This window comes from Megalops cyprinoides, chromosome 20, assembly GCF_013368585.1.
Source record: "Megalops cyprinoides isolate fMegCyp1 chromosome 20, fMegCyp1.pri, whole genome shotgun sequence".
NCBI classification, from domain to species: domain Eukaryota; kingdom Metazoa; phylum Chordata; class Actinopteri; order Elopiformes; family Megalopidae; genus Megalops; species Megalops cyprinoides.
This window is the reverse complement of record NC_050602.1, coordinates 21,483,110-21,510,000: the sequence shown is the minus strand read 5'-3', so window position 1 is coordinate 21,510,000 and position 26,891 is coordinate 21,483,110. Positions and strand designations below refer to the sequence as shown.

Here is a 26,891-nt window from a genome sequence, read left to right as displayed (position 1 = left end):
AGCTAAAGATGAGATCTGTCGGTTTTGTAATTGTTGGCCTGTCGCCTGAAGACTACAACACCCCCTGTCACCCAAAGAGAGCATTAGCAGGATGTCTTTTTTTAATTTTTTTTTTAACAAGGATCAATAGCCATACAAGATGTCTCGGTCACCCAATTCCTTTCGTGTGAAATCTCCACACAGCTGTCCCTCTGTACCACCAGCACCTCGCCCCTCTCCGTTGTCCCTGTCTTGCATTGACGAATTGGTTCTGTGTACCGTGATCAAAAACACCCTGTCAGGGCGGGGGCGAAGGCGCGAGGTGGTCCACATAAACAATCAACAGGGTGGAACGAGGTAGAATTTGAAGCCTTTTTGCATTTTGGAAGGGCTTCCTTTGACGCAGGTCGCAATCTAGTCCCAGGCGTTTCCTATTGGCTTAATCCCTTCTTTGTGTAGAAATCCTTACAGGGCCTCTCCACTTCTGGTTAAGCGTACAAGAAAAGAAAAAACCTGCCGTTAACTGTGCCTTCAGAACATGCTAAGAAAATGCAGTCTTTTAAATACATATGTATATATTTGTATTGAGTGCAGTGGTGTGTTATTTATTATAGTTGGTATTTAATGACTCCCCCTCCCCTCCCCTCGGGTCCCAGAGTGCTGGGCCACCAGGAGCTGGGAACAACTCCCAGGTCACATGACTGTATGGACCTTCTGCAAGTCCCTCAAAGCAGTATCGTAAACAGGTCTTTCTCCCAACTGGCCATTCCAGATTTCAATGCAGAAAATTTGATGGAACTTAGCCATAGAAAAATGGGACAGTTTTGTTTCATTTTTCCACAAAAATTTCAGTCATTTACCCCTTTTTGATATATTTAGTGGGAGCTCCTGGATTCACACCTTCATCTGAAATACTCAGGAAAGTAGACAGTGCATTTTTTAAATCCCTGGTGAGTTTGCTTTTTAAAGTGGAATGGATTTATACATTCTAACTGCTCTTCTGAATTTCACATACCAGAAGCATGAGTTAGTGTTTGGGATCGTAAGCTGTCTCTACATGTAGCTGGTTATCTGAAGCCCCTAAAAAAAGGATAAATTATGCCCATGTCCTGTTTCACCATGTCTCCCACAGAATAGAATACCAACCTGCATAGCAATAATAACTGTGTGATTGTAGACAGTCTAAAAGTCAAAGTACTGTTGATGCTGAAGAGCCCAAATCTCTGAGCAAAACTAAAGTCCTCTGATGATTAGTTTGTCTTGTGTGAACTGGACTCACATGATGCAAATATACAATAAATATGTAAAAGAAATTATTTATAAACAGGTCCTATATTTTAAGCCTTGTGTCCTATAGTCTTGTAAATAAAATGGGATGGAAGCAATTTATTGTCATTATTAATATTAATATTGTTGTTTGTATGATCATTGTCGCTGTAATTATAATTATTGTTATTTATATTTAAGGGACACTCTAGAGGAAATTGTTTTTCTGTCTTTTTTTCGTAATACTCCTGTTATGTAGTTATGTCAGCTAAAACTGTCAGGGACTCTTTTTTCTTTTTTTTCCAAATATTATAACCTGCCACCAAATATATTGCACTGTTCTATACTGCTGTATAGGGTTGGTCTGTTTCCGTCATTTTGGTGTTCTGTTTTACTCTTTTCTTTTTTGACCCAAGTTCAGATGTTTGGACTTGTTGCTTTTTCCGGTCAGGGTTTTGGAGCGCAGAGCGATACCAAAGCATATCGCACCTGAAGTTGCCAGCTGTGTCTGAACCATTGTTAATCTCAGGAAGAATCGCACCATACGATATGTGTTCATTTCAATTCATTTTAAAGCAATGATCTGGTTTTAGTTGATTATAGTAGCAAAAACAGACTTACTTTCCTTCAGCACTGTTTTTCCTGAAAACAACATGCTGTCATTTATTTGCTTGAGGTGTAATTGTATGGGATTTAGTTGTTCATTTTTGTCAGATATTTGGTGATTTTCACGTGTGTATGCCTTCTTAGGGTAAAACTAAAAATTTCTAAGTCTTCAAAAGTTAGCTGTTGGGACAGAAATACCCTTGTTAGTTGTGGTGTGGTGTAAGCTGACCCACACTCCCAATGTAATTCATAGTGACAGACACCACCAGCAAGCTTTTGCACTGGTAGGTGGAAAGTTGTTGTTCCAATTATACCTTTCATGTTGAGCTGGGCCTTTTCCTCATGGTCTGTGGCAGCTTGTGGTGGAGACACAGCACATAGACAGCTGGCATTTCAACTCTCTCTGACTTGTGAAAAAAAGAAAAAATAACCTGTCCTACATTCTTGCAACCAAACGTACCAACATCAGAGAAAGGAACGCATTTGCTGACTTTAATGAGCCCGTACCAGAGCTTGAGAATCTGAAACCCTGTGACTTTCCCCAAGCTTACCTAGTCTTGAGAGTCTTTACTACTAAGGAGACTGCCCATACAGTAAGACCAGGCAGGAACGCTAAGTTCCACATGCTGTCCAAACAGCTGCATTGTTCTCAGCTAGAGGCTCAACAGTGCAGGGGCAGAACTTAAGAATACGATCTGTGTAACTGGATATAAAGCTTAGAGTCCCCCATCTTAGCTCTGTATAGTATCTTTGCCTTATCCTCTGCTTACCTGAAGGCTAGCTTCTTCCTCCCAAGATTACATGCCCATACTTTTAATTTGTCTTAAACCTCTGGCCTCTCACACAAGTAAAACATTTAGCGTGACAGTCTTTAGGAGAGTGACAGTTGCAGAGAGGCCTTTAAAACAGGAAAAGGTGAGCCAGAGGGCAGAAGTGCAGTTTCAGAAGCCTTTTTACTTCCTTTGCCATTTTCAAGTGTCAAATTTAGAATTTACTCTAAGAACTGCATAAACAAGTAACTGGTCAAGTTTCACCCATTTTAGGTTCCATCTGTGTTCCTTTTTGATGTTACATGCTGTTTTTTTACATGCTGGTTTGACATGCTCCCTCCTCCCCTGACCATGGCAGGTATATGAATATCACATTCAAATAAATTATTGCTAACAACAAATAAGAAAAAAAAAAAAAAACAAAAAGTGCTACTGATTGTATGTATTTTTTTTACAAAGGCTATTTTTCCTGTAAAACTGTTTAAACTGCACTTTTCTGGGGTTGCTTTTGTTTTTCTATGTATTTATAATTTAGATCGATGTGTATATATTGTAAACGACTGTGCCTTTTGACTAATTCCTGAAAAAAAGGTTTTCTACACATAACAGAAGGAATATATTGTAATTGCAATCTTGATTTTGTTAACAAACAAAATAAAAACTCATAAGATTGCTGAAGAAGCATCGATTTATTACTTCCTGAGGTTTGGTATCTGGCTTGTGCATTTAGCATTCTGTAACACTTCACTTTATTGTCAAATTGTGTCCATTTTGAGCGTGTTTGGTTCATATTAAAGGTGCTGTGCACTTTTTTTAATGGAGAGATGTGGATATAATCAAAAAGAAGGTGGCAAAGAAATGGTATACATTTCACAAACCACCAAAAAAGATTCATGATCTCAGTTTGAATGGGGAAATAAAACTTTCAGTAGAATTTCTTGTTGGCAGGTAACAGAGTATTTTAGTTTTAAGATTATTTCTGTATTGTTTTCAAAAGAGGTCTGGGTTTAAAACTGCCTACAGCATTAAACTGGACCTCTTGACAAAGTAGTGATCATGTAACAATCATGTAAATGACACTAAAATGCGAGCTTCAGTGAGGTCAAACTTGAAGGGCAGTGATAGTTGAATTCACTTATTTAAAAAAATATAAAAAGTTATATGAGGCTGTAGAAATATTATTTTAACCATATATGATTACATACATGTTCATACATGAACACATACCCCAAGGTCCTAGGGTGTAAAGAAGGTAAGTAGTCAAACGCTCAGATTCAAATTCGGATTTTTAAAAACGAAGAAGAAGAAGAAAAGAAAATGGAGAGAGAAAAATGTCTCGCTAACATATATCAATGCAGCTTTATGTTAACGCCACATGTATTAATATACCGAGACGAAGCCGCGAATTTTTTGGCCATGGACGCACGCACGCAGTAGCAGCGGATCTCTCCAATCAAAAGCGAGCACAGCGCACCACGTGACCGTAATATTCCCCCCCCCCCCCCCCCCCCCCCCTCGTCTTAAAGTCTTAAAGTAAAAAAAAAAAAAAAAAAAGTGCAGCGGATAGGGCGCGAGCAGATGCGCGTGTGCACCTCAGCTCCGAGCCGCTAACGGACGCGCACCGATTCAAAGCTTCCATTTGATGGCGACGGCAAGCCGTCAGAGCTGCGGCTGAAAACTCAACTGAAGCGGAACAGCTCGGGGGGTGGGGGGCCACTAGCCAACTGGCTATATGTTAAACTTAAGCGAAGATAAAGACGAGTCGGACAGGTTAGCTGGTTCAGCCAACGCGAGGCAATAATGTTTTCGAGAAAGAAAAAGGAACTCATTAAAACGCCGTCAATATCGAAGAAGAGCCCCACAGGAAGCGTCGGACCGCACAACCCATCAGTGAGTGGCTCAGCATCCTCTCGTCGTTTCCGAAATGCGAGCCTACCTAGTTAGCCAACTTTATCCAGTTAGGTAGATAGAATTTTTTAAACGTTGGGACCAGATTGCCACAATCATTGTTTTCTAGGATAGCTAATCATAGATGTTAGTATTTCTCATTAACTGGCCGGGCTGCAAGAAAATGTGGTTTTAATAGGTGGCTGTCTGTGGCTATAGAAGTGCTGTTGGTATGCTTGATTCTTTCAACAGGCGAAATTAAATGCTCACGAAACACCCCGCTACCTAGTTAACTACATAATGTTGCTTGGTCTCTCGTAACAGTTATGTTAGGTATAAATTAGTCTGTGGATTGAAATTAGTTTTTAGTTGGCATTCCTTAATGTTGTTTGCTAGCTAGTATAACATCGCCTGTTTTATGTATGAAATAATTTGGGTAATGTCAATCTTGAAATCCATTCCCAGTATTGCTACGTACTAGTCTAGCAAAGTAACTACCTAGGTAGATTTCTATTTGGACTAGATCTAGTTAACGATTTCTAATTTGATTTTGTAATTTGGTAAGTTATGATGTTGGCTTTTACTGATAGCTGATATTACTGTAACAGGGAAGCAGTGGTATAGATTTGGACTTATGTATCTGCTAATGTAACAAACCTGTCTTGTTTACCACTTAAGTTATCAGGCGAATTAATTTGATTTTGCTTTAGTCACAGGGTTAATTTAGCTACTGTTATCGGTTCAGCAGGCATGCTGGTGTTGAATTTTGACGAACTTTAGCTAAAACCCTGTTCATGTTCTTAGTCCAAAGTTGCAATATATTGCAAAACAGACCAGCATCGGACTCAAACACATATTGTGTTATACTTGTAAGACCAACTAATTGTGTTATCATGAGTTTTTGAGTTAGGTACCTAACTACCTAGCAGTGTTCAACTTGTGAATTTAAGAGTGACAAAAGTACCTTCTAATGTAACATTTTACATGGGACATTGTTGTGGAATACATGGCGTGTAAAGAAAATATCGCAATTTAAACGGTTAAATTATAAATGAATACCTGTCACCGCTGCTGTCAAATTGTGTCTAGCAGGTGTTTCGAAGCGCCCTCTGCAGCGACACCGGCTGGCAAGCCGCGGTAGAGTTGGGGGATTTTCCGTTAGTTGCCGTTGCCGCCCAGGCACAACATACAGGAAGTCCACGTAGAACGTTTCCTGTACACACCGTTATCAGCAGAGCCTAATGCCTTTGTTGTAGGTTCTGAGTATGTGAACAGCCCTCTGTCTTGCCAGTGGGTTTTTTTCCAGTGGTGCGTGAACAGTTGCTTGATCCAAAACGCAGCTGCAGCTGGAATCGAATCTCAAATACAAGTTTAATGTCAAAGCTGTCCAGGGGAAAACCATAAGAAAGGAGTTGCTTTTGGCCTGTACTTGTCCCATGTAAGCATGAGACATCATGGCAGTTTGTTGGTGTATTTGCATGCAGGAGTGTTTGGAGGTGGCAGTCAGGCATGAGGAGGAAGGCGTTTCACAAGACAGTCTTGTGAAAGTGTATTACGTTATGGGCTGCCTGCTAGACAGTGCGGCCACCTCCACAGCCGGAGAGTTGTGTGAATGTACATCTCAGACAAAGTTCAGATTTTGACTCTGTCTTTGTATCATTTTAAATTCAGAGCAGGTTTTTTTGATAACGTCTACATCCTGTAGGACCGCACTTTAAAACAAATCAACAGGATGTTAGTTGTGGTGGGTAGGATGAGCATTGAGCTTGTATTGATATGAAAATGCTCGAATGAAACCGTGTGCGTTAACGGAGTTATTGGATGACAGAACATGTACAGAGTTTTATGCCCAGCTATCACTTTATTTACAATCATCAGCCTCTTCTCCCCCTCATCTGTCTCAATCGCCTAATTTCACTGATCATTCAACCATATCCACCCTTTACTAATCATCTGGACCTGACTCAGTATTTCTGCCATTTAATTAACATCCTCCGACTGGCACCATAACCATCTCCATTTCATCTCCCCCCTTCCCTCTCTCTCTTCCTCTTCTCCTCCCTCTCTCCTCCCTCTTTTCCTCCCTCTCCCCTCTCTGTGTGTAACTCAGCTCTCTGTTGTCCAGGAGCAGCCCCGCAAGGATGCGGTGGACGGCTCCTCCTTCCCCGCCCAGCCCTCCTCTGGCCTCCTGGACCCTGTCTCCTCGTCCTGCCCGGGCACGCCCTCGGCTCTGCACAGCAAGATGGTGGGGTGCCCCTCGCCCGTCGCCACCCTGAAGCGGCCCACCGCCCTGAGCCGGCACGCCAGCGCCGCCGGCTTCCCATTCCAGACCGCCGGCACCTGGGGCTTCAACAAGGGCCACGGCAAGGCGGCGGCCACGGCCCAGAGCCCCACGCTGGAGGCGGGCGACGGCATGGTGATCGACGTGGAGGACATCCCGCCGCTGCTCCGGGACGTGGCGCGCTTCGCTGAGGCCGTGGAGAAGCTGAAGGACGTGGTGCTGGGAGAAGGTGAGGGTCACTCAGCGCAGCTCGGGTTCCTGCCTTGGGGAGGCTGTGTGCAGTTGGTAGCTGGCAGACTCTTGGCTCTTGCACGCCCGTGCTGGCTCTGATGCATTCAAAGAGGAACTGATTTTATTTTTTTCGCTTCCATCCGTTTTGTTATTCTGTTTATTTGTCTTTTCAGCACAGGGGGTAACTAAGGATGAGCGAGAGCGTGTGCGTGCATTGTTTCCCCAGGTTACGTGAGGATCTACATGATAGACCTGTGCGCACGTCTGTGTGTAGAAATGTGTAGCGCGCCCAACCCCCCCCCCCCCTTTTGCCACAAATTTCCTCTCGAGCTAGCAGAGCAGCTCAGTTTCCGCGGCGCACCGCACTCCTGCAGGAAACCGGCCTCTGGGCTCAGCCCAGCTGAGAAAGTGCTCCTCTCCTCCAGAGCGGCCTGTCTCTCAGCTCTCAGCCCGCGGGCCGGCAGAGAGCCGCACACTCAGAGTGGTGTTTGGAAGTGAGGCTGAAGTCACCCTCACGCTGCGCTGTCTGTAGTTCTTTGTGCCTCTTGCACTGGGTGTTTTAATCGAGCAGGGGAGGGGAGGAAGTGAGGTGGTGTCAGATGATGTCGGTGCTGTCTTGAGCGCTTATTGAGTCAGTCAGTCTGTTAGCATGTGTTACCATGCGCGTACTGCGGTAAACAGCCAGCGAACTTGTGACTCCTCTGCTGTGTTGCGAGACAAGACAAATGATGCCTGCCATACTCACCATTGTATGCAAAGCACCATGACTTCAGAAGGGAGTACTTACAGAAAAAACAACATTTTGGTCAATTTCTTTTATCTTCTTGGTTACGTTGGAAACAGTGATCAATGAAGGTTAAAAGCAAGAAAAAATTCCTTGAATACCAGTAACTTTCTGGCATTAAACAATTCCTGTCAGTTCCATAAAATAAAATGTAAATGGTTACCACTGATTAAAAAAAAATCAAAATTTCAAACATTTAAAAATGTTTTGTGTGGATGCAGATTTTATCCACAAAGCATCATTGTTCAGCCTAAAGTTTATCAACACAGCATTGTTGTTCCAGCTAGACTGACGAGTCAGTGCTGTGGACGTGTGTCTCCGACATCTCTGTGAGAAACAACTCTTATCTGTTTTCATTGTACTTTGTAATTGTAAGATGGTGCTTCTTAAAAAGCGGTTTCTTTTGTATCCGGTGACGTGATTGTGGTAACGTTCAGCATGGTGGTGTCTGCAACCCAGTGTCAGAGTGATGTGGTGCTTAACGACCAGTGTTTTCCTGTATGGAAAGTTACAGAGTGGCTTTTTTGCATATTCCTCCTGTCACGTCTGAACCTGCACACTTTTACACTTAAAATTCCTCCACTCATCGAGCCAGGGTGACACTTTGAACTTTTTCAAATGAGCCAGCCATCTTTAAATTCCGTGTCTCAGTTCCAGGCTCTCTGATTGGCTGTGGCACCTGTGCAAAGACCCTCTCTTTTACACTGCGGTTTCCAAGGGGCAGGAGGTGCTGAGGAAGAGCAGCAGGGGTGGGGGTGAAGGGCGGGGGGGGGCAGGGAGGAGCGTGGTGGCCGTAAATCCTCGTCGGCCGCGCCCTCAGGCGAGGGTAGAACAAATCGCCGAGCAACAGCCCGTCAGGATGACAGCACTTCCTGTCTGTGCGGCTATTTTCATCGAGAAGGCTTCCTGTTTACATTCTACAGGCAGGCCCGGCTGTTGAGTGGCTGGGCTTGACGAGGGAGGGACCTGACTCCCCCCCCGCGCACACACACACACACACACACACACACACGCTCTGTGTCTGACCATTTTCCCTGGGTACCTCTTCCCTGCGTGTTTCCGTCTCTCATAACCCCATCCTGCCCGTGACTGAAGGTCGGAGGTGGCACCTGAGCTATAAGCAGAGGAGGCAGAGAAGTTACCTTTAAGCTCTACGTGGTCCTCAGCCTCTTCTTACTGCTTATCAGCTTAGATACAGGTCTTTTGTTAGCAGCTGGTTCCTTTTAAATGAATTGTGTCTAATAGGGCCAAATTAAGCGTTACATCATTTATCACAGAGAGGCAGCAATGGCATTAAATATTTTCGGTTATAGAGGGGTGATGGGAGATTTTTAACTTATGAAATTTTTTTATTTAGCAACAAATGATTTTATGTGAAGTGCATGAAAACGGAGATATCACATTAGGTACCACAAAGTCTAAAAACTGGCTTTTTAATCATGCAGAACAAGAACAGGCTCCAAATAACCGTCAAAAGAAAGTGAATTCTCTGCCTTTCTGTTGGGAGCTCATCAGCCAGCACTGTCCAGCCTGTGTGTCATGACAGCTGTGCTCTACACTGAGATAATGTATGCGCAGAGGCCACGCAATCAAAGCCACACAGAAAGTGTTTTCTCATTACATAAGAGACAAGTGGGTAATAAGCGAAACTCCTTCCTGCAGGTAGGGGCAGCCTGTGTTTTCTTATCTCAGTTAAGCGTGCAGCCGTTAGCAGACGTATGCAAAGCGGGATGAATCGGGAAAGCCTGGCACAGTTTTGGAGCTGTGAGGGAGGCAAGGCTCCGCCCAGCATGGATTTGCTCTCCAGGGATTGTGTCACAGGTTGTGATGCAGGGAAGGTTGGCTGGAGATGGGATTTTTTTTATATGCTGCTTTTAAACAGGTTGGTCCAAGACAGAGAGGAAGAAAGAAATCAGTGTGGGAGAGTGCTGTCTTTTTAAAGCATGGAGTTACCCTTTACTCATAGAGCTGTCATTAGTCCATAGTTAGAGTGTTTGTTTGATTGCCTTCTGTATCCTTGCCTCTGTCAGCAGTCATTAGTGTCATTGTGGAGATCCCCCATGATGGACTAGAATCCCGCAGAAAGGATGCTGTTTTTGGGTGTGGAGTCTTCAGTGCACAAGGGGGAAGGGGAAGGTACTTGGCCCTTATAAAAAGGGTAACTCATGGCCAGAAAGGCCTCTGTACGACATGAGCAGGTGAAACCAAGAGTGCACTGCTGTGTGGAGTTGATCCGTGGAAAGGAAACATTTGAATAAAGGAGCTTTGTAATAACAATCAAGTTTCGACCGGTTTAAAAGTCCTGTGGGAAGTGATTTGTGTTTTGGGTTTGCCTGTCACACCTCTTTGAGGAACAACATAAACGCAATCGTGTTTTTTTTTTTTTTTCCTCCTGTGGCCAGGAAGCGTTATCGTAGTGCAGGAATTCCGTAGATAATGATGAACATTGTTCTCTGCCTCTGAAAAGAACAGCACTGCCTGCTCTTGTGTCAGGGGGTTTCTCTGTGTTAGAGCTGGTCGCATTGTCTTCCAGTGCTCTCAACAAGTTTGTACAGTGTAGGATATAAATTTTTGCTTCTTTCCTCTCAGTAAAAACTACACTGATTTTGCCCAGAGTGATCTTCAAATGCCCTTGTGTTGCATTTTGTTCTTACAAATAAACCATCTGACTGGCCGTTCTTGTGGAAGTGATCGCTTAGTGCACTTTTGTAGTAGTGTGTTAACAACCCGTGCTTTTTCCACAAAAGAGCACTCTTGAGGGACAGTGGCCCATGGAGGGAAAGAAGCAGGCAGAGGGAAACGGTATTTAGGCACTTTGACTCCTTTATGAGATGTCGTTGATTTCATGTGGTAAAAATGTCACATCTGTTGTTTGGAGACGTCCCAGTGACTCACAGCCGTGACAAGTGTTAGCATGTGTCTGAGTGCGTCAGTGGGGTGCGGGGCTGCCACTTCCTCGCAGTCAGCACGCTGCTCCAACTGCACGGCTCTCTTGTGTGGCGTCCAGTGTGTGTTTGCGTTTGTGTGTGTTTGCGTGACAGAGAAAGTGTGTGCATGTGTGTCGCATGTGTGTCTCTGTGAGTGTGTGTGTGTGTGTGCATGTGTACGCGCACGTCTGTCTCTGTGTGTTTCTGTGGGTTTGTGAGTGTGACTGTGTGTGCATGTCTACACACGTCTGCGTATCTTTGTGAGTTTCTGCAAGTGTGTGCATGTGCGTGATTCAGGAGTGCATGAGTGTACACGTGTGACTTTGTGTGTATGTTTGTCTCTGAGTGTGTTTATTTGAGTCTGTGTAGTCTGTGTCTGTGTGTCTGTCTCTGAGTGCACACACAGAGGAGGGACTTTTTCTTTTACATTTTGACCTTGTGAGGTTGTCTTTATGCTTTGCACCTTGGGACCTTATTTTATTTAAAAAAAAATAAACTGGAAAGCAGTCAGAGTGGCGGCTGAGGCTCCAGCCTTGCTTGTGTGCCATCCTGCCTCGTTCAGCACGCCATGTGTACTTACATTTAACATAAGCGAGCGTGGATCACAGCATGCATAGCCCATAAATCGTTAAGCAGGAAAATGCTCACATCTCTCTTAGTTTAATCAAGTTTTTGCCGCTTTGACTTATGAGCTTTATAAATAGATTTAATAGCCAGATGGTTATACAAAGCTGAAACTTTTACAGTTTGCTTTTAAAACAATGTAAAAAGACTGTAAATTTCAGTACTGACTTTCTTCTTTCTGTGCCTTATTTAATGAAGACCACCTACAGCGTGCTGTTTGAATGGGCGATACACCCCCTGCATTTGATTGATTGGCACTTTTGCATACATTATCTCAGTTTAGCAGGCGGATGATGCGTGTTTGGTAAGGTGAGGCTGCTGCAAATACAGCCTTTTTGTCATTCTCCTCACAGTGCACATTTAGGATGATCCTTTTCGGCTGATCCCATGTTCTTTGTGAGTAGCTCAAATAAACTTTAAGCATATACTGTGTGTCAGTTTCCCCAAGAGAGCGCAGAATTGGGCGGATTCTCAGAAAAGACTACAGTCGCTGTCTCAGTTTCGGCAAGGCCTGAAGCGTTTGTGATGCAACTGTGGAAAAAAATATTAATAAACCAGACTAGTTGTGGCGCATTATAATTCTCTGGGTTTGACCAGCCCATTACATTGCTGTGGTAATGAGGATTTCTGTCGTTTTTTTGTTGTCCTTGTGACACCAGGTTTTCTCACTTACAAGTGACCTGTCCAACGACATCCAGCCTACATGAAGAATAGTCATGTCTACCCAGAACCTTCACCCAAAGTGTTCTTTCTACAATAGTGCAATAAGCAGCAACATTTTAAACACATCTTTAGTGGGCTTACTTTGTGTTCAGTGCAAAGTGTAGATGCTGGGGAACAGTTTTAAAGCCTTACTGTTTTATTACCTGTTCATTTTAAAATGCTGTGGAATAGAAATAAACAAAATGGTGTACCGTGAATCCATTATTCAGAGCAGATGAGCCAGACAGGTGGGGGGGGCACGGCCGACCGGGCGGTTCTGGGTTTGTCTGTGTGTGTGCCACTGCTGAACAGACAGGAAGAGGAAGTAAGCCGCCTGCAAGAGGTGTGACAAAAGTGCAGCTGACAGCGCTTGTCTGAATCAGTCTGTTTGACCGTCAGTGATTTTGCACGGTTTTCCCCACTCTGGCTGTCCTCTCTGTGGCATTTTGAGCGCAAGAAGAGCCGTTGCTTTCAGTCCGGGCCCTTTGGCATCGAACACCACCCCCACACCCAAAAAAAGAACTGCGGTGATGGGTTAAGTGAGAAGTTGTTTGTGGAGGCACCAGTGTCTCTGTATTGCAGAAGGATGGTATGTTGCAGGCACTCTGGCACAGTGGGGTGACCTTGTGACAGTGATGAGTGAAAATGAACTTCCTAGTTTATGACTCAGCCCCAGGTTCTGCGACACGTATTGACTCACAGACACTGTTCTTTGTGTTTCTGTCTCTGTGTGTCTGTTTATGTGTGTTACAGTACCTCTGTCTGCATGTATGTGTGTGACTGTCTCTGTGTTTGTCTGGGAGTAAGTGTGTGACTATCTATGTTTGTGCGCGACTGGGTCTGTGTGTGTGTATGTATGTATGGCTGCATGTGTGTGTTTGTGAATATGTGTGTGTGTGTGTGTGTGTGTGTATGTGTATATGACTCTTTGGACATGTCTGTATGTGTGTGTGTATGTATGGCTGCATGTGTGTGTTTGTGAATGTGTGTACGTGTATGTGTATATGACTCTTTGGACATGTCTGTATGTGTATGCGTGTGTATAACAATGTTTGTACTGTATGTGGCTACATGACATTGTATGTGTGTACATGACGTTGTATGTGGGTACATGACCGTGTTTGTACGTGTGCCCATGTCTCACAGGCAAGCAGGAGAACCGACGGCCTCTGGCCCACGAGTGCCTGGGAGAGGTGCTGCGCATTCTGCGGCAGGTCATCGGCACGTACCCGATGCTCAACACCGTGGAAACCCTTACTGCCGCCGGCACGCTCATCTCCAAGGTCAAAGGTCAGCCTCTCCACCGTCACACGCACGCTGGGCCCATTCTTACTGTGAATCAGACAGTGAATCTCACTCTGCTACTCTGCCACCTTTTAATATTGCAGAAATGCCAGCCCCTGCCAGTTTAAATAGTTTAAATCATCTTAAGCATTGACCACACTGCTGCACTTTACACAGTGAGTTTATGATAATTTATTCATCATCGTAAAGTGACTCTCTGCTCTACATATGTCAGCCTCTTTTCTGGTGAAGTCTGCTGTACAAATGTTAATTTCACGAAACTTGTTTTTTGAGCTTGTTCTAACATGTGGGAGCGACACGCTGCAGAAACAGTGATGAGTCCTAGTTGACTAATAGTATCAATAGAGACACACAGTATCATGGCTCCTCCTAGTGTTGTTGCAGTAGGTTTTACTGAGCTCTTTGCGTCCATAGTTTCCTTTTAGTGCACATCCAGAAATTGAAATGGTAATTCACACTGGTTAAAACCCCCCTTCATTCTGATATGAATCATCACAGGAACAGAGGGAAGTAAAATAGACCGTAAAATGGCAGCCATCACAGTTACTGTCCTAATAAGCCTATAAACTCAGCTTACAGAGAGGGGATAGATCTGCATCAGCCTGCACTGAATGTCCTGACACATGCTGTCCGAGCCAATCAATGGCTCAGAATCGAAAGATATTTTTCAATCTTGGCTCAAGATTCAAGACTCCTGCTAAAGGCTATGGATGCTATATAAATCTATTAAATCTGCTATATACTTTTGTTATGTATTTGAGCACATTTGTGAAGGACATGCAGGAAAGTGCTCACACACTAAGCATCTCCTCTTAGAACCATGTGTCCCATTTCCTATGTCTCATGTACCATTTCCTTTTCTTCAGGATTCCACTATGAGGGCCCCACTGATTTGGACAAGAAGGAGTTTGAGAAGGCCATTGAGACCATAGCAGTGGCTTTCAGTAGCAAGTAAGTCCTGCTGTATATTCAACCCTAAGCTCTGCTCCTAAAGGCATTAAAGGTGTTGGTAAAAATCTGACCATCTCTGCCAGAGCTTGCAGGGTCCATACACTAGCATATACTCTTGATCAATAACGCGTGTCTAAAGTACCGTCCATACATGTTGTGAGCAGATTTATGGTCACAGCTCACATACACACTCACTCCTGAATGATGGAAAAAGCAGTTGTGCTTATTTGTGAAATAAGTGTCCTCTAATATGCTGAAAAGGTGGTTAACGCTTAGCTGAACGTCTGCCCAGTTCACTTGGTTTGTGGTTTGTACAGGGACATGGCTGTGTGAAATGAACAAGCAAGACACTGTGCTCTGTGTGTCTCCCCAGACTAGGGATGCACAGATTGTGTGTGATAGGCTACGTATTGAACTCAGCTGATTTTCTCTCTCAATACGTGATCAGTCATTGGCCAATTGGTTTTTTAATTTGGCTGACACCGTATGTCGACAATATAACGTAAAAAAAAAATGTGAGCCAAATTCAACTGCCGCATTGGAATTTTTGACCCTTAATCATTTTGCTTGTGTGAAAACGGGCAAAAAGATGTCAGCTGACTGGCACTTTTGCAACATGTCTGAAGAAGACAACAAAACTGCCATTTGCAATATGCAAAACACAAGTCTTACCTAAAGCATGGAATTTTAAGGCAAACATTTAATGTTGCCAGAAGACTGGGTCATTACCAGGTAATATTGATAAGATTGATAGGATTTAGCTGTGCTTTTGTACCGTACAAGTATAGAAAAGAAGAAAACATTATTGAGATTATCTGATGTGGTTGTAAATTAGTAATCGGTACCAGCCATAAAAATCCAGTTCAGTACTCCCCTACACCAGACACTTCCTTGCACCACACCTATCGGTTTGAGATGATTCGGAATGAGTCAGACTAGCACAGAGAAAGAGAAGCGTTAGCAGGAAGTTGATTTATGTCATAACGCTATGCATATTATTATTACGTGTTCGTTACAGCCATCCTTATCTGACACACATTTCTACATAATCCATAGTCTTGCGGCACGGTGTTCACTGAATTCAGCGCTTTTGGACTGTTCAGCGCCCCCTGTCTGTCACCGGTAGTAGGGGCAGAGCAGTGTTTCAGTATTGGTGTGGAGCTGTAATGGTGTGTTTTAGGGAAGAGAAGGCCAAAAGCCTGCCTGTTTGCAGTGGAGCGCTGGAAGCAGGACATAATGAGTCGAGTGTACTGTTACGGGACGCAGAATAGCCCAGCCAGCTTTGCAGTGCCAAATGCCAGATTCCGTGGAGCCAGGATGTGGGCGGGGCTAAAGAATTGGATGCAGGAGTTATGCAGCACAGGGTTTTGCCTGGAGGAGTCCTTGAATGGAGCTCCAACTGTACCTCTAAGTTACTTACCCCCTCTTACAGCGTAGCTCGGGTCATTGGTGTTTTTAAGTCCTCAGTGTGATATCTGACACACTGTCCATCTTTCAAAGGCCAGTATGCTTTTGCCTTTACCAGGAATTACTTGTCTGAGAAGTGAGTTTGGGTCTCAAAAGAGCTGTGATGTGAAACTTGCTCTTAGTGTCGTGGAAGCCTCTGGGAAGCCCCAGAGGGATTTTATGTGACTGACTGTTTCTTTCCTGGGTGTCTGGAATCTCCCTTTCCCTGCCTGAAGCCACCGTGCCAGCATTTCCCCTGAATAACATTACAGACTGTCACAAAGAAAGGCTGTCGAGGGATCTGTCAGGGGGGTGCTGCATTCTACCGATGAAAGGATGAAATTATTCTAAGAACTGAGCTCGTCACCAGCCTAACCGTAGTTTGTCTGTCTCCCCTCTCTGTTACTCTGTCCCTCTCTCCCCCCACCCCTTTATTTCTGGGCAGTGTGTCGGAGCTGCTGATGGGGGAGGTGGACAGTAGCACTCTCCTGTCTCTGCTGCCCACAGAGAGAAGCAGGGTGAGTGTGTGAGAAAGAAGAAAGAAAACATATCCTTGTTTGAAAAGTGTGTGTGTATGTGTGTCTCAGTCCGTGTGTGTGTGTGTATCTGTGTATCTGCGTGTGTATCTGCGTGTGTGTGTGTGTCTCAGTCTGTGTCTGTGTGTGTATCTGTGCGTGCGTGTGAGTGCATGCGTGTGTGTGTGTCTCAGTCTGTGTGTGTGCGTGTGTATCTGTGTGCGCGTGTATCTGTGTGTGTGAGCGTGTGTGTGCGCATGTGTGTGCGTGTGTGTGTGTATCTGTGAGTGTGTGTGTGTGTGTGTGTGTGTGTGTGTGTGTGTGTGTGTGTGTGTGTGTGTGTGTGTGTGTGTGTGTGTGTGTGTGTGTGTTGCAGCGGATGTTGGCACGGTCGGGGTTGCAGCTTCCTGGCAGCGACACTGAATGTCTTTATCTCAGCTTCTGCTTTTCCCCGGTCAGAGCCACAGCACACAGTGTCTTCAAACACAGCTTCAACGTTAAAGCTTTTTCTCAAAGATCCTGTTACGTTACCATCCAGCCCACCTGTGTGGAATGACACAGTCGACGTGTTCACCAGCAGCTCCTTCAGGGCCTGTGAAAGGGACCCGGCTCTCCAGGGACCCTGCCTCTCAGGGACCCTGTCATATGTCCCATGGGGGGATCTGGCTGAGCGATAGCAGAAATAGCAGGTTATTCACCTGTTCAGATCACGCCATGCCCTCTGTAGTGTACACATGCACATCAACATTGGTTGTAGGTTATTAAAGGTGTTATTAGTTATTAAAGGGTTCATGGTGCAAGGAAGAAAAGCCAGCACTCACAATTCACAAAAACTGCCTGTTGCCTGTTGTATCGGCACTTAGACTGAAATCAATCAGAGGAACTCGGGACGAGAGGGAGAACAGGACAGGAAACCACTGACATGTTGGCCTCATCACATGCCCTCTCTGTTCCTGTAGTCCATGGAAAACCTGTACGGGGGCCTGCCGGGGCAGGGGACCGACGCAGCCCTGGCCAAGACTGACCTGCAGGCCTTCGGTAGGAATCTCTGTCAGTTCAGAGCAACGGCTCGCCTCATACTCTTGCCCTCTCATCACCCCCATTCCTGCTTCTGTCTGTCTGGCTCTTTGGCACGCTGTCTCTCACTCAGTTTAAGTGGAATCACTGGCAGAACTGAAACCTCTCTGTGAGCCAAAGCACAATCACATTTACCTCAGCACTAGCATGCGAGTGAGTCAGTGATTTGAGTGATGAAGAAGGGAACTGGTTTATTTGTTTAAATCCCAGCGATAAGGTTGCGCTCGGCGGCAGGGTTCCAGGTTGGGGATTCAGACAGTTTTCGATTGGGGCGTCTTTACAATCAGCCTCTGTTTCGCTCCCTCTCTTTTGGCCTCTGCAGTTGTTTCTGCCTCTGGCATACATCAGCATAAAAAAAGACAGAAGGAACATAGGATGCAGGGTTTTGGGCATTGCTTTGTGCTTAGTGACCTCTAGTCACAACAGACACTTTCATCCCACCTCAGCCTCCACTAGTTAAGGAACAGGAAGCAGCTGTGTAACAGGACGCAGTGGAATGACCTGTCTGTCTGTCTGACTGTCTGTCTGTCAGTGTGGACTGCAGAGGAGGTGGATATTATCCTGCAGCGTAGTGAGGGGGGTGTAGACTCCGCCCTCACCTACTCCAAGAGCATCTCCAAGTACCTGAAGGATGTCATCAACTACGTGGAGAAGAGGACTGCACTCGGTGGGTTCAGTAGAGTGTGTGCAGGCAGCGCCCAGCCCACAGGCTCTTTGCTTTCACACTCCAAGATGTATGAGTATTCAAAGAATTGAACCCCACTTTATGTTCCTGCAACCCTCACAGGAAAGTTCGGTTCTTTCTGTGTAAAGAGATCTGCATTCACACTATCAAGTATGAAAATGGACAGCAAAGATTCTGTGCACGGTTCTTTCATTCTGAATATTGCTTTGAAATCATTTTAATTAACAAATGCATTGATCCAAGTAATGGATTAGTGACATTAGTTGAGAAATGTTCAATTAGTTGAATAGCATCCCTGTATACTTTTGGTACAGCACTATTCTCTGCACTGACCCAATTGTTTTTGTTTCTTTCATTGTCTAGAGATTGAGTTCGCCAAGGGTCTGCAAAGACTCTATCAGTCTTGTAAGCCGAACATTATACAGGTAACCCCCACTGTCTGCGACAGTTGCATAGCTGTTTCACAGTTAAATTATGTACCCTAGTGTCTACCATTGGTTTTTATTTATACGAGCAGTTCTTGACTTGGGTGAGATGTGAGATGTATCCAGTGTGCAGGCTAAATTGTTTTATTTATTATTTATCTTATTCTTTTATTCCAAAGTTTGTTTCATTTTTTCTGACATAGTATGTCACTAATGTTTTGAAACTATTTGTTGTATTCCCTCAAAATAATTTAATACATGCTAGAATAGGAAAGCTAGGGAGAGGGCCTTGATAAGTTATAACTGCTTGGTGCAGTCATGGAAAAGCTTTCCCTGGGTTTACCCTTTACTCTCTCTCTCTCCCTCTCTCTCTCTCTCTCTTTCTCTCTTTCTCTCTTTCTCTTTCTCTCTTTCTCTTTCTCTCTTTCTCTTTCTCTTTCTCTCTCTCTCTTTCTCTTTCTCTTTCTCTCTTTCTCTCTCTCTCTCTCTCTCTCTCTCTCTCTAGCCTCATATGCCCTTCTATTCCATCTACTCGCTCGCCCTGGAACAAGACCTGGAGCAGAGCCTTGGCGTGCAGCAGACGTGCAGCAACCTGCACGCGCAGACCTTCCTGCAGGTACGCCTGTCACGATGATGCCAGAGCATCCCATCAGTCACTGGCACAGAGGGCCTGACTCTGAGCTTCAAGGGCAGCATTATAATAACATCCCATACCCCTCAGACTGACTCCCACCCCTCAGCACACAGAGCTCTTCTGATGATGCTTTTCCACCCTGTGGAGTCAACTTCTGATGATGCGTTTCCCTTCTCTGTAGTCTACTTCTGATGATGCATTTCCCCTCTCTTCCGCCAGCCACTGACGCAGCGTAGGCAGGAGCACGAAAAAAGACGCAAGGACATAAAGGACCAATGGCACAGGGCCAAGAGGAAGCTGGTGAGTCTGTCATTCACAGCACCAACAAAAGTCCCACAAAGGCCCTGACTGTTGTAGCTCATCCTGTAGCTTCTGTTCATAACTTAAGGAAGAAATAATGTCACCTTTACCTAAGACATTGTCAACCCCAACTCAGTGGCGAGCTCAGTGTCTTTCTCTCTCACTGCTCCTGCTGTAGTGAGCCGTGTATAGTAGCAGCCACGTGTGTCTGTGTAACATAAGGTACGTGTGTGTCCGCGTGCGTGTGCCCCCCGGGCAGATGGAGGCAGAGACGAACCTGCGCAAGGCCAAGCAGGCCTACATGGCCCGCTACGAGGAGTACGACAAGGCCAAGACTGTGGCCAGCAAGGCAGAGGAGGAGCAGCAGGGCGGGGCAGGAGGAGGCTCCACCACCAAGGCCCTGGACAAAAAGAGACGCCTAGAAGAGGAAGCGCGCAACAAGGTCAGCTCATCCGGCAGAGACGTCCCATACACTGAGCGGACTGTCAGCTCTGCCTGTTTAAGTCCTAACTGCATTCGAGTGTCCCTCCTCAGCCGTCCTCAGGTCTCTTATCTGTCTTAATTTATCTGTTGAATGAAATGAGAGGTTGTTTTTAGGTTATGTTCTGTTCGCCTGCGTGCATGCTTGTATCAGTTGATCACAAACTCGCTCTGCCCCACATCCTCTCCGCCGATCAGCCACCACAGGAACAGTTTCCTTGCTGTATGCTCTCACATATAGTCTCAGCTGGACTAATAGTGTAAAGAGTGCTGTGTTGGCAGGGTTTCTGAGTTCCACTTTGTGTGTGTGTCTGTCTGTCTGTCTGTGTCTCTGTGTCTGTGTGTGTCTGTGTGTCTGTGTGTCTGTGTGTCTGTGTGTGTGTGTGTGTGTGTGTGTGTGTGTGTGTGTGTGTGTGTGTGTGTGTGTGTGTGTGTGTGTGTATCTGTAGGCTGAGGAGGCAGAGGCCACGTACCGCACCTGCGTCGCCGACGCCACCACCCAGAACCAGGAGCTGGAGGACGTGAAGGTGAACGTGCTGAGGCAGATCCAGGAGGTGATCAGACAGACGGACCACATGCTGCGCTCGGTGAGGCTCTGCTCAGCACACTCTCACTGCCACATTGAGCTGACATACAGCAGCAGATAACATCTTGCTGTCTCGTGTGTCTGCTTGTGTGCTAATGAAACTGGTTCATAAAGACAGAACCACATGACATTGCTAGTTTCACTAGAAGTTGCTCTTGAAACGGTAGTTTGGGTTTTTCTGTTTGGGAAAATTTTCTTTGAATCGAATGTTGTTTGACAGCAACAACAGCAGTTTAATATTGGCACATTGTGGCATATAATTATCAGATGCACTATGTTAAAGATGTTTTTAGCATAGAATAGTTTCCAGCTCTAATGAATTTCCTAAATGGGATATTCAAACAAAGAAATTTAAAAAAAGATTAGAAATGGAGGGTTGTCCATATTAATCTTTGGGTAGGAGTACAGGTAAAGTTTCACAGATGAAACCAGTTTTTCCACTCAACGCTCAACAGAAGGGCTTTTAACAGAAAGCACTGAGAGATGTTCCACACGCTGCTCCTCTAGTTAACCCCCCCCCACCGTCTCCTTTAATAACGCTGTCTCTCCCTCCACAGTGCACCATCTCCTACTACCAGATCATGCACATGCAGACAGCCGCCCTGCCCGTGCACTACCAGACCCTGTGTGAGAGCAGCAAGCTGTACGACCCAGGCCAGCAGTACGCCGCCCACGTCAAAGACCTGCAGATGGTGGAGGAGCCCGAGGCCCAGTATACCTTTGAGGCATACTGCTCTGTCCAGTAAGTGCCACTGTGTTTCAGTGATCCCTCATAATGGGAGAGCAGGGCTTGATGAATCCCATAGTAGGTGGAGCTACTGTGTGCTGTCTGCTGGCTTGTATGAACCAATTAATGCTTTTGCTCACTTATACTGATTTGGTTCAGTGAAAGTAAGTCGTTGGGAGCACACTATAGCTGTGTCCATTTTGGGGTTCATGAAGCCTCATTGTTTCATCACTTCCAGTCCCTATGTATGTATGTTTCCTCTTTGTGTGTCAGACCGGCTGTCAGGCCTCGCAATGACAGCTTCAACACAGAGCGGCAGAGCAGCACGGAGGCCCCGCCCAGCTCTGGGGAGGCGGGGCCAGGAGACGGGGGAGCGGCTTCAAAAGACCAGCAGAGGCGGGGTGAGTTTTGCATATCATTTGCATGATTGGATGTGATACGGAAGGTTCACTATCCCCAAAGTGGGTGGAGCTTTCGTGTGTTGGTGATGGACTGGCGATGGCAGTGGCGGCACTAATTTGTGCCAATCAAAGCAGCTTTTGCCCTGAAGACCAGAGTCTTTTGGTTGATAAGATTGCTGGTGATTGACAACACAGAGTATGTCTACCCCTGTTGGGATTCATGAAGCCTCTCCAATTTGTAATTATTAACATACCTGTCTTTGTGTTTCACTTCCACACTTAACATATGTGCATACATACAGAAAGACAACTGTGATAAATACCTTTGCCTCTTGTGTGTCCTAGTTACAAATTTTTGTTTTGTTTTAATTTTTTGTGGTGTTTTGGAAGTGCTACTTTGTGAACCACCATGTGTGTCCTTGCTGTGAAAGAAATGGCCCCACAGCGACACTAAATATTCCTGATTCTGTTGTTGTTCTGGCTGAAGGCCGCAGTCACCCATCCCACAAGTCCTGGCCCTCGGCAGTGAGTGACACTGACAGCGTAGGAGGGGGGAGCGGCCTGGAGTCCCCCACCACCAGCACAGGTACCACAGAGTTTCTCAGACCTCTGCCCTCTAAAACAGATGAACTCTCTCATTCCCCTTACAGAAAATGACGTCTCCCAGTCTCTTGCTGCAATGTTGGCGTGTGATATGTCTCACCTTTACTTACCATTTTATGGCTTTTGCTCTTAATGTGAGCCGCTTGAGACAGAGACAGCCATGTCATTGTAAACGTTGTACATTGTAAAAGGGTGTTGTAAGCATACCTAAAGTCATTACTCAGTGTATCAAAATCAATTTATTGCATATAGTGGGGGGAAAGTAGCCCATGAGGGGACACTTGATTCCTGAAGTGTAGTGCTTTGCTGTGGAGAGGAAAGTCTTTCGATTTGTTTAGATCTGTGATTGACAGCTCATGGTAGCTCCATCCATGATTTGGGGAAGACTCTTTCCTCTCACTGTTTGTGACTGAAGCGCTCTGGTCTGGTGTAATCTTAGGCGACATCTCAAAAATGCCCCGGACGTCTTCCACGGGGACCATGTCGTCCAATGAGGAGCAAGACGAAAAAGATGGTGGCGTGAGCTCATTCGAGCGGAGTGAGTACCCTATTCCACAGCGTCAGTAACACACTGCCCCCGTGGTCAGGCAGCATGCGACGCATCTCCCAAACGGAAGTTCATACATTGTGGTGTTGAGTTTCTAGACCAGAGAGTGTAGTATCCATGATGTTGGCGGACTATGAATGCAAAAAGGGTGACTAGTGGGGAAAAAAAAATATATAAATACTTGAGGTTGACATAATATCCGCAAGACAACTGTTATACCACAAGTAATATCTTGAATTATTACATTAATATATTATACATGTATAATTATGACGTGTATGGTTCTTACATTACAAGTATCAACAAGGAATCACCACTAACTGGGCAATTCTCAGAAGAGAAGCAATGACAGTAGCAAGGAATGTGACCCTTTAAAATGAGTAAAAAAGTATTCTAAAGCCATATTGCAGTCTCTGCCATTCATATTGTTTTTCTGTGTAACTTTCCACCCGCTATGACACACAAAAAGGAGACTGTGCTCTCAGAGTCAGGAAGTGGCAGCATCACCGATGGCGGGTTATTTTCTGTTCTCCAGGCATAAACGGGATCGAGCCTGAGATCGCGGTGCCCACCGGTCCGTTCCGCAACGTGGGGCTGTCCAAGGCTGCGCAGACGCACCGGCTGCGCAAGCTGCGGACGCCGGCGAAGTGTCGGGAGTGCGACAGCTACGTGTACTTCCAGGGGGCGGAGTGTGAGGAGGTGAGGCCCCGCCCCTCTGTGCACCGAAACCTCTGACACTGCTCTCTGCTTCAGTCAAGACTGCTCATTGAAGGAAGAATGTGTCTGTATTTACTGAAATTTAAGATCCACTATGTAAGGAAGGTGTATTTCATTCTGAAAATAATGTTAATTATTTCCACATTTAAATGTCACATTTCAAGTTTTTTCAACAAAATACCCCATGTCATTCTACACTATTGTTCTGCAGTGTATACAAAAAAAAATAGATTATGACATTATGTCTCTAAGTCTCTAATTTAGATCATTGGTAGTATATGTAGCATATTTTGAAAAGATTTTAAAATGTATGTTGGATATTTTATATTAATATGTGTTATCGCTTCAGTGTTAATTTAATGAATTTCAATGAGGTGCTTTGTGACTCAGTGGTTCAGAACCTCGGTGGCCCACAGTCATCTACAGAATGGCAAGGTGTCATCGCTGCCAAGCTGCACGTACCATAGTGAGGGGGTTCTCCCTTCAGCTGGAAGCAGGAAGCGTATTCCTCTAACCGAGCTGTGTGTCTGCGCTGACAGTGTTTCCTGGCCTGTCACAAGAAGTGCCTGGAGTCCCTGGCCATCCAATGCGGCCACAAGAAGCTGCAGGGCCGCCTCCAACTGTTCGGCAGGGACTTCACCCAGGTGTCCCACGGCAGCGCTGAGGGCATCCCCTTCATCATCAAGAAGTGCATCGTGGAGATAGAGAAGCGGGCGCTGAAGATGAAGGTGAGGGGGAGGAGCCTTTGGAGTTAGGCCTCTCAAAGCCTGCTTCCTGCGGGGGATTGTAGTGTTAGCAGGGCCACTCAACCCTGGATCCTGGAGGCATCCAACTCAGCCAGGCATTTCATGTCATTCAGCCAATCATTGCATTTACTCAGCCGTCCTAGCTTCCCTCTCCATTTTTGAAAGTGTTTGATGGTTTAAAGAGCTGTGTTCAGTAGCCCTGTTGCTGAACCTTTGGTTGCCATGGGAACGGCAGGAGTGACAGCAGCCCTTTCCCGCTCTCTCCTCCTGCAGGGCATCTACCGGGTGAACGGGGTGAAGACGCGGGTGGAGAAGTTGTGCCAGGCCTTCGAGAACGGCAAGGAGCTGGTGGAGCTCTCCCAGGCCTCACCACACGACATCAGCAACGTGCTGAAGCTCTACCTCCGACAGGTGAGACGCCGGCCCCCTGTCATAGTGTTCTGACCCGAATTTCACAGGGTCACCATCAGCATTAAACACCTGTATGTATGTGTCCCAGCCTGAAGCAAGCGGCCTGGATCAGAGAAAAATAGATGTTTGTGTTGAGGGGGTGTACATCAGCATTGTTTTAAGTCCCCTGTTGGAATGCAGAGTGCGCCACCCTTTTTTATTTTAAATGTGGCCTTATTCTAAGAGTGGCCTACTTACAGAACTTTTGCTGTTCACTCACCCCTCTCTGCCCCCCATTAGCTCCCAGAGCCTATTATGCCCTTCCGGATGTACAACGAACTGATGGGCGTGGCCAAGGAGAGCCTGCAGGCAGAGTCTGGCGAGGGCGGGGAGGCTGTGAAGGGGGCGGAGCTGGTGGACAACGGCCCCGACACAGACCCTGAGGTGCTGACCCTGGTGGACAACCTGCGGGAACTGGTGAAGGACTTGCCCAAGGCCAACGTGGCCACGCTGCGCTACATCATATGCCATCTGCGCAGGTCAGGCGCCCACCATGGGCCGGTGACATCGCTGTCCCCACTGATGACATCACACGCGTATATCCATTACAGGACGCAGGTCCTGCACATGTATGCTGTGGAACATACAGTACTCCCCAGTTTTACTGTCAGCAGAGGGGAAGAAAAGAGGGTCAAAAACAGCATTCAAATTTCCAAAACTCTACCCTCCTACCAGGAGGGGGGTGTGCAAAAGACAGAAAAACTGAGCAGATATGGGGGACTTTTTACAAGTCAACTTACAATATATGCATTCCTCTGTCCTTCCCTTCCCCTCTCACATCTTTCTACTTCCCCTCTCTCTGTCATTCTCTCTCTTGCGCTCTCTCTCTCTCTCTCAGGATCGCAGAGCTGGAGCAGGACAACAAGATGAGCCCCAGTAATTTGGGGATAGTGTTTGGTCCCACCCTGATGCGCCCCCGCCCCACGGGGGCCACCGTGTCCCTGTCCTCCCTGGTGGACTACCCCCACCAGGCCCGCGTCGTGGAGGCGTTCATAGTCTTCCACCGCCAGATCTTCCAGTCCGGCTCAAACCCCGCCTCTTCTTCCTCAGGCTCCGCCTCCCAGAGGCACAGTCAGGTGAGCGCATCAGCCCTGCGAGGACCTGGGCTTGTAACCAGAGGGCTGAGGGTTCAAATCTCTAGGGGGATTCGTAACCCGAAATGCTTCAGTAAATATCCAGTGCATATATCATTCATGTCTGTCAAATATGTAAAAATGTTGCCTTGTGAGTCGCCTTCTGTTAAAAGGATAGATACTGCGATGGAGCCTCTCACTGGAGGGTCTCTCGCTCCTCAGTGAGGGAGTGCTCATGCTCTCTGCTCTTTGCTCCCTCTTGGCTGGCTCAGGACTGCAGCGGGGAAGCTGGGAAGGAGGGCGGGGACGAGGCTAACGGACAAGAGGCCGAGCAGGGCGGGGCGGAGTCCGCGGAGAAGGGCAAAGAGTTCTGTGGTGAGATGCAGAGCCGTCCTCTCTTCCTCTGTGGTGTGGTGTGACATTTTTCTAGGACAGGTGGTGGCATTGTCAGAATAGGTAGTGGTCTGTGATCTTATTTAGCCTTAGAGGTTAGGGTGATACAGGCTGCTCTGTACAGGTGTACTGTTTATCTGTATTCTCTGGTGTGCCGGCTATTACGGGATTCCCCCATTGTCAGGAGTGGAGGGTAAATGTGAACACCTGTATTTGTTTTTGTTCAGGCAATTCCTTGGGCTCCTCGGGATCCCATGAGAGATCTCTGGATTCTGATTCGGAGCTGGAGGAAGGGGGTGGCGGCTCCCGCAGCAAGCTCCCTCGTCTGGCCAAGCAGGAGAGCGAGACCAGCACCGAAGACGACCAGCTGAGCCCCAGAGCGAGCCTTGACCTCACGGGGCAGGCTGTTCCCCCCGCCATACAGGAGCAGGAGCAACCCCCGGTCCCGGACAGCGAACCGCCCGACAGTGAAGAATAGCGAAGCCCACCCCGCTGCCCCCTCAGACAGAGAGAGCCCAAGCCAGAGCTGGCCTCTGTGTGGTTGGAGCTCGACACCCATCAACCCTAAGGCATCAGGGCCCCCCCCCCAAGCTGTCCTTGTAGTGCTTGCTTGGAGGAAAGGGAGACTCTGAGGAGGTCGATGGTTAAAGATGCTTAGCCGTCAACCTCCTCTGAGTTTAAATGAAGATGATCTAACAGTTTCAGCAGGAATTACCTGCAGTACAAAAATGGACTGTAACTACTTTAAAAAGAATTCAGTATTTTTTGGTAAT

At 46.3% G+C, this 26,891-nt stretch overlaps 2 protein-coding genes across 5 annotated transcripts in view; both read left to right on the top strand.

Annotated features, from left to right (window-relative positions):
• Positions 1-1,304, top strand: part of LOC118795533 (protein strawberry notch homolog 2-like) — a 50,429-nt gene extending 49,125 nt beyond the window's left edge. For all 4 annotated transcript variants that reach the window (XM_036554089.1, XM_036554090.1, XM_036554088.1 and 1 more), the window contains one exon: positions 1-1,304. This exon is cut by the window's left edge and continues 1,510 nt beyond it. The gene's annotated coding sequence lies outside the window, so the exon portion shown is untranslated.
• A 2,903-nt stretch (positions 1,305-4,207) lies between these two features.
• Positions 4,208-26,699, top strand: arhgap45a (Rho GTPase activating protein 45a). Its single transcript, XM_036554110.1, has 23 exons — positions 4,208-4,511; positions 6,619-7,018; positions 13,204-13,347; positions 14,229-14,313; positions 16,205-16,277; positions 17,234-17,312; positions 17,884-18,018; positions 18,400-18,461; positions 18,967-19,077; positions 19,315-19,395; positions 19,655-19,837; positions 20,325-20,462; positions 21,019-21,203; positions 21,462-21,589; positions 22,077-22,175; positions 22,632-22,730; positions 23,275-23,438; positions 23,996-24,184; positions 24,476-24,613; positions 24,893-25,131; positions 25,491-25,728; positions 25,998-26,100; positions 26,346-26,699. The coding sequence occupies exons 1-23, from the start codon at positions 4,422-4,424 to the stop codon at positions 26,594-26,596; spliced, it is 3,414 nt and encodes a 1,137-aa protein (XP_036410003.1). The 5' UTR covers positions 4,208-4,421; the 3' UTR covers positions 26,597-26,699.
• Positions 26,700-26,891: the final 192 nt, after the last annotated feature.

What these genes read in the sequence shown, in the direction of transcription:
- arhgap45a (XM_036554110.1), top strand. Translation starts at nt 4,422, where the DNA reads ATGTTTTCGAGAAAGAAAAAGGAACTCATTAAAACGCCGTCAATATCG. An exon ending in GCAGTGGCTTTCAGTAGCAA is followed by an intron (nt 14,314 to 16,204) that starts GTAAGTCCTGCT and finishes ATTTCTGGGCAG; the next exon opens with TGTGTCGGAGCTGCTGATGG. An exon ending in AAGAGGAAGCGCGCAACAAG is followed by an intron (nt 19,838 to 20,324) that starts GTCAGCTCATCC and finishes GTGTATCTGTAG; the next exon opens with GCTGAGGAGGCAGAGGCCAC.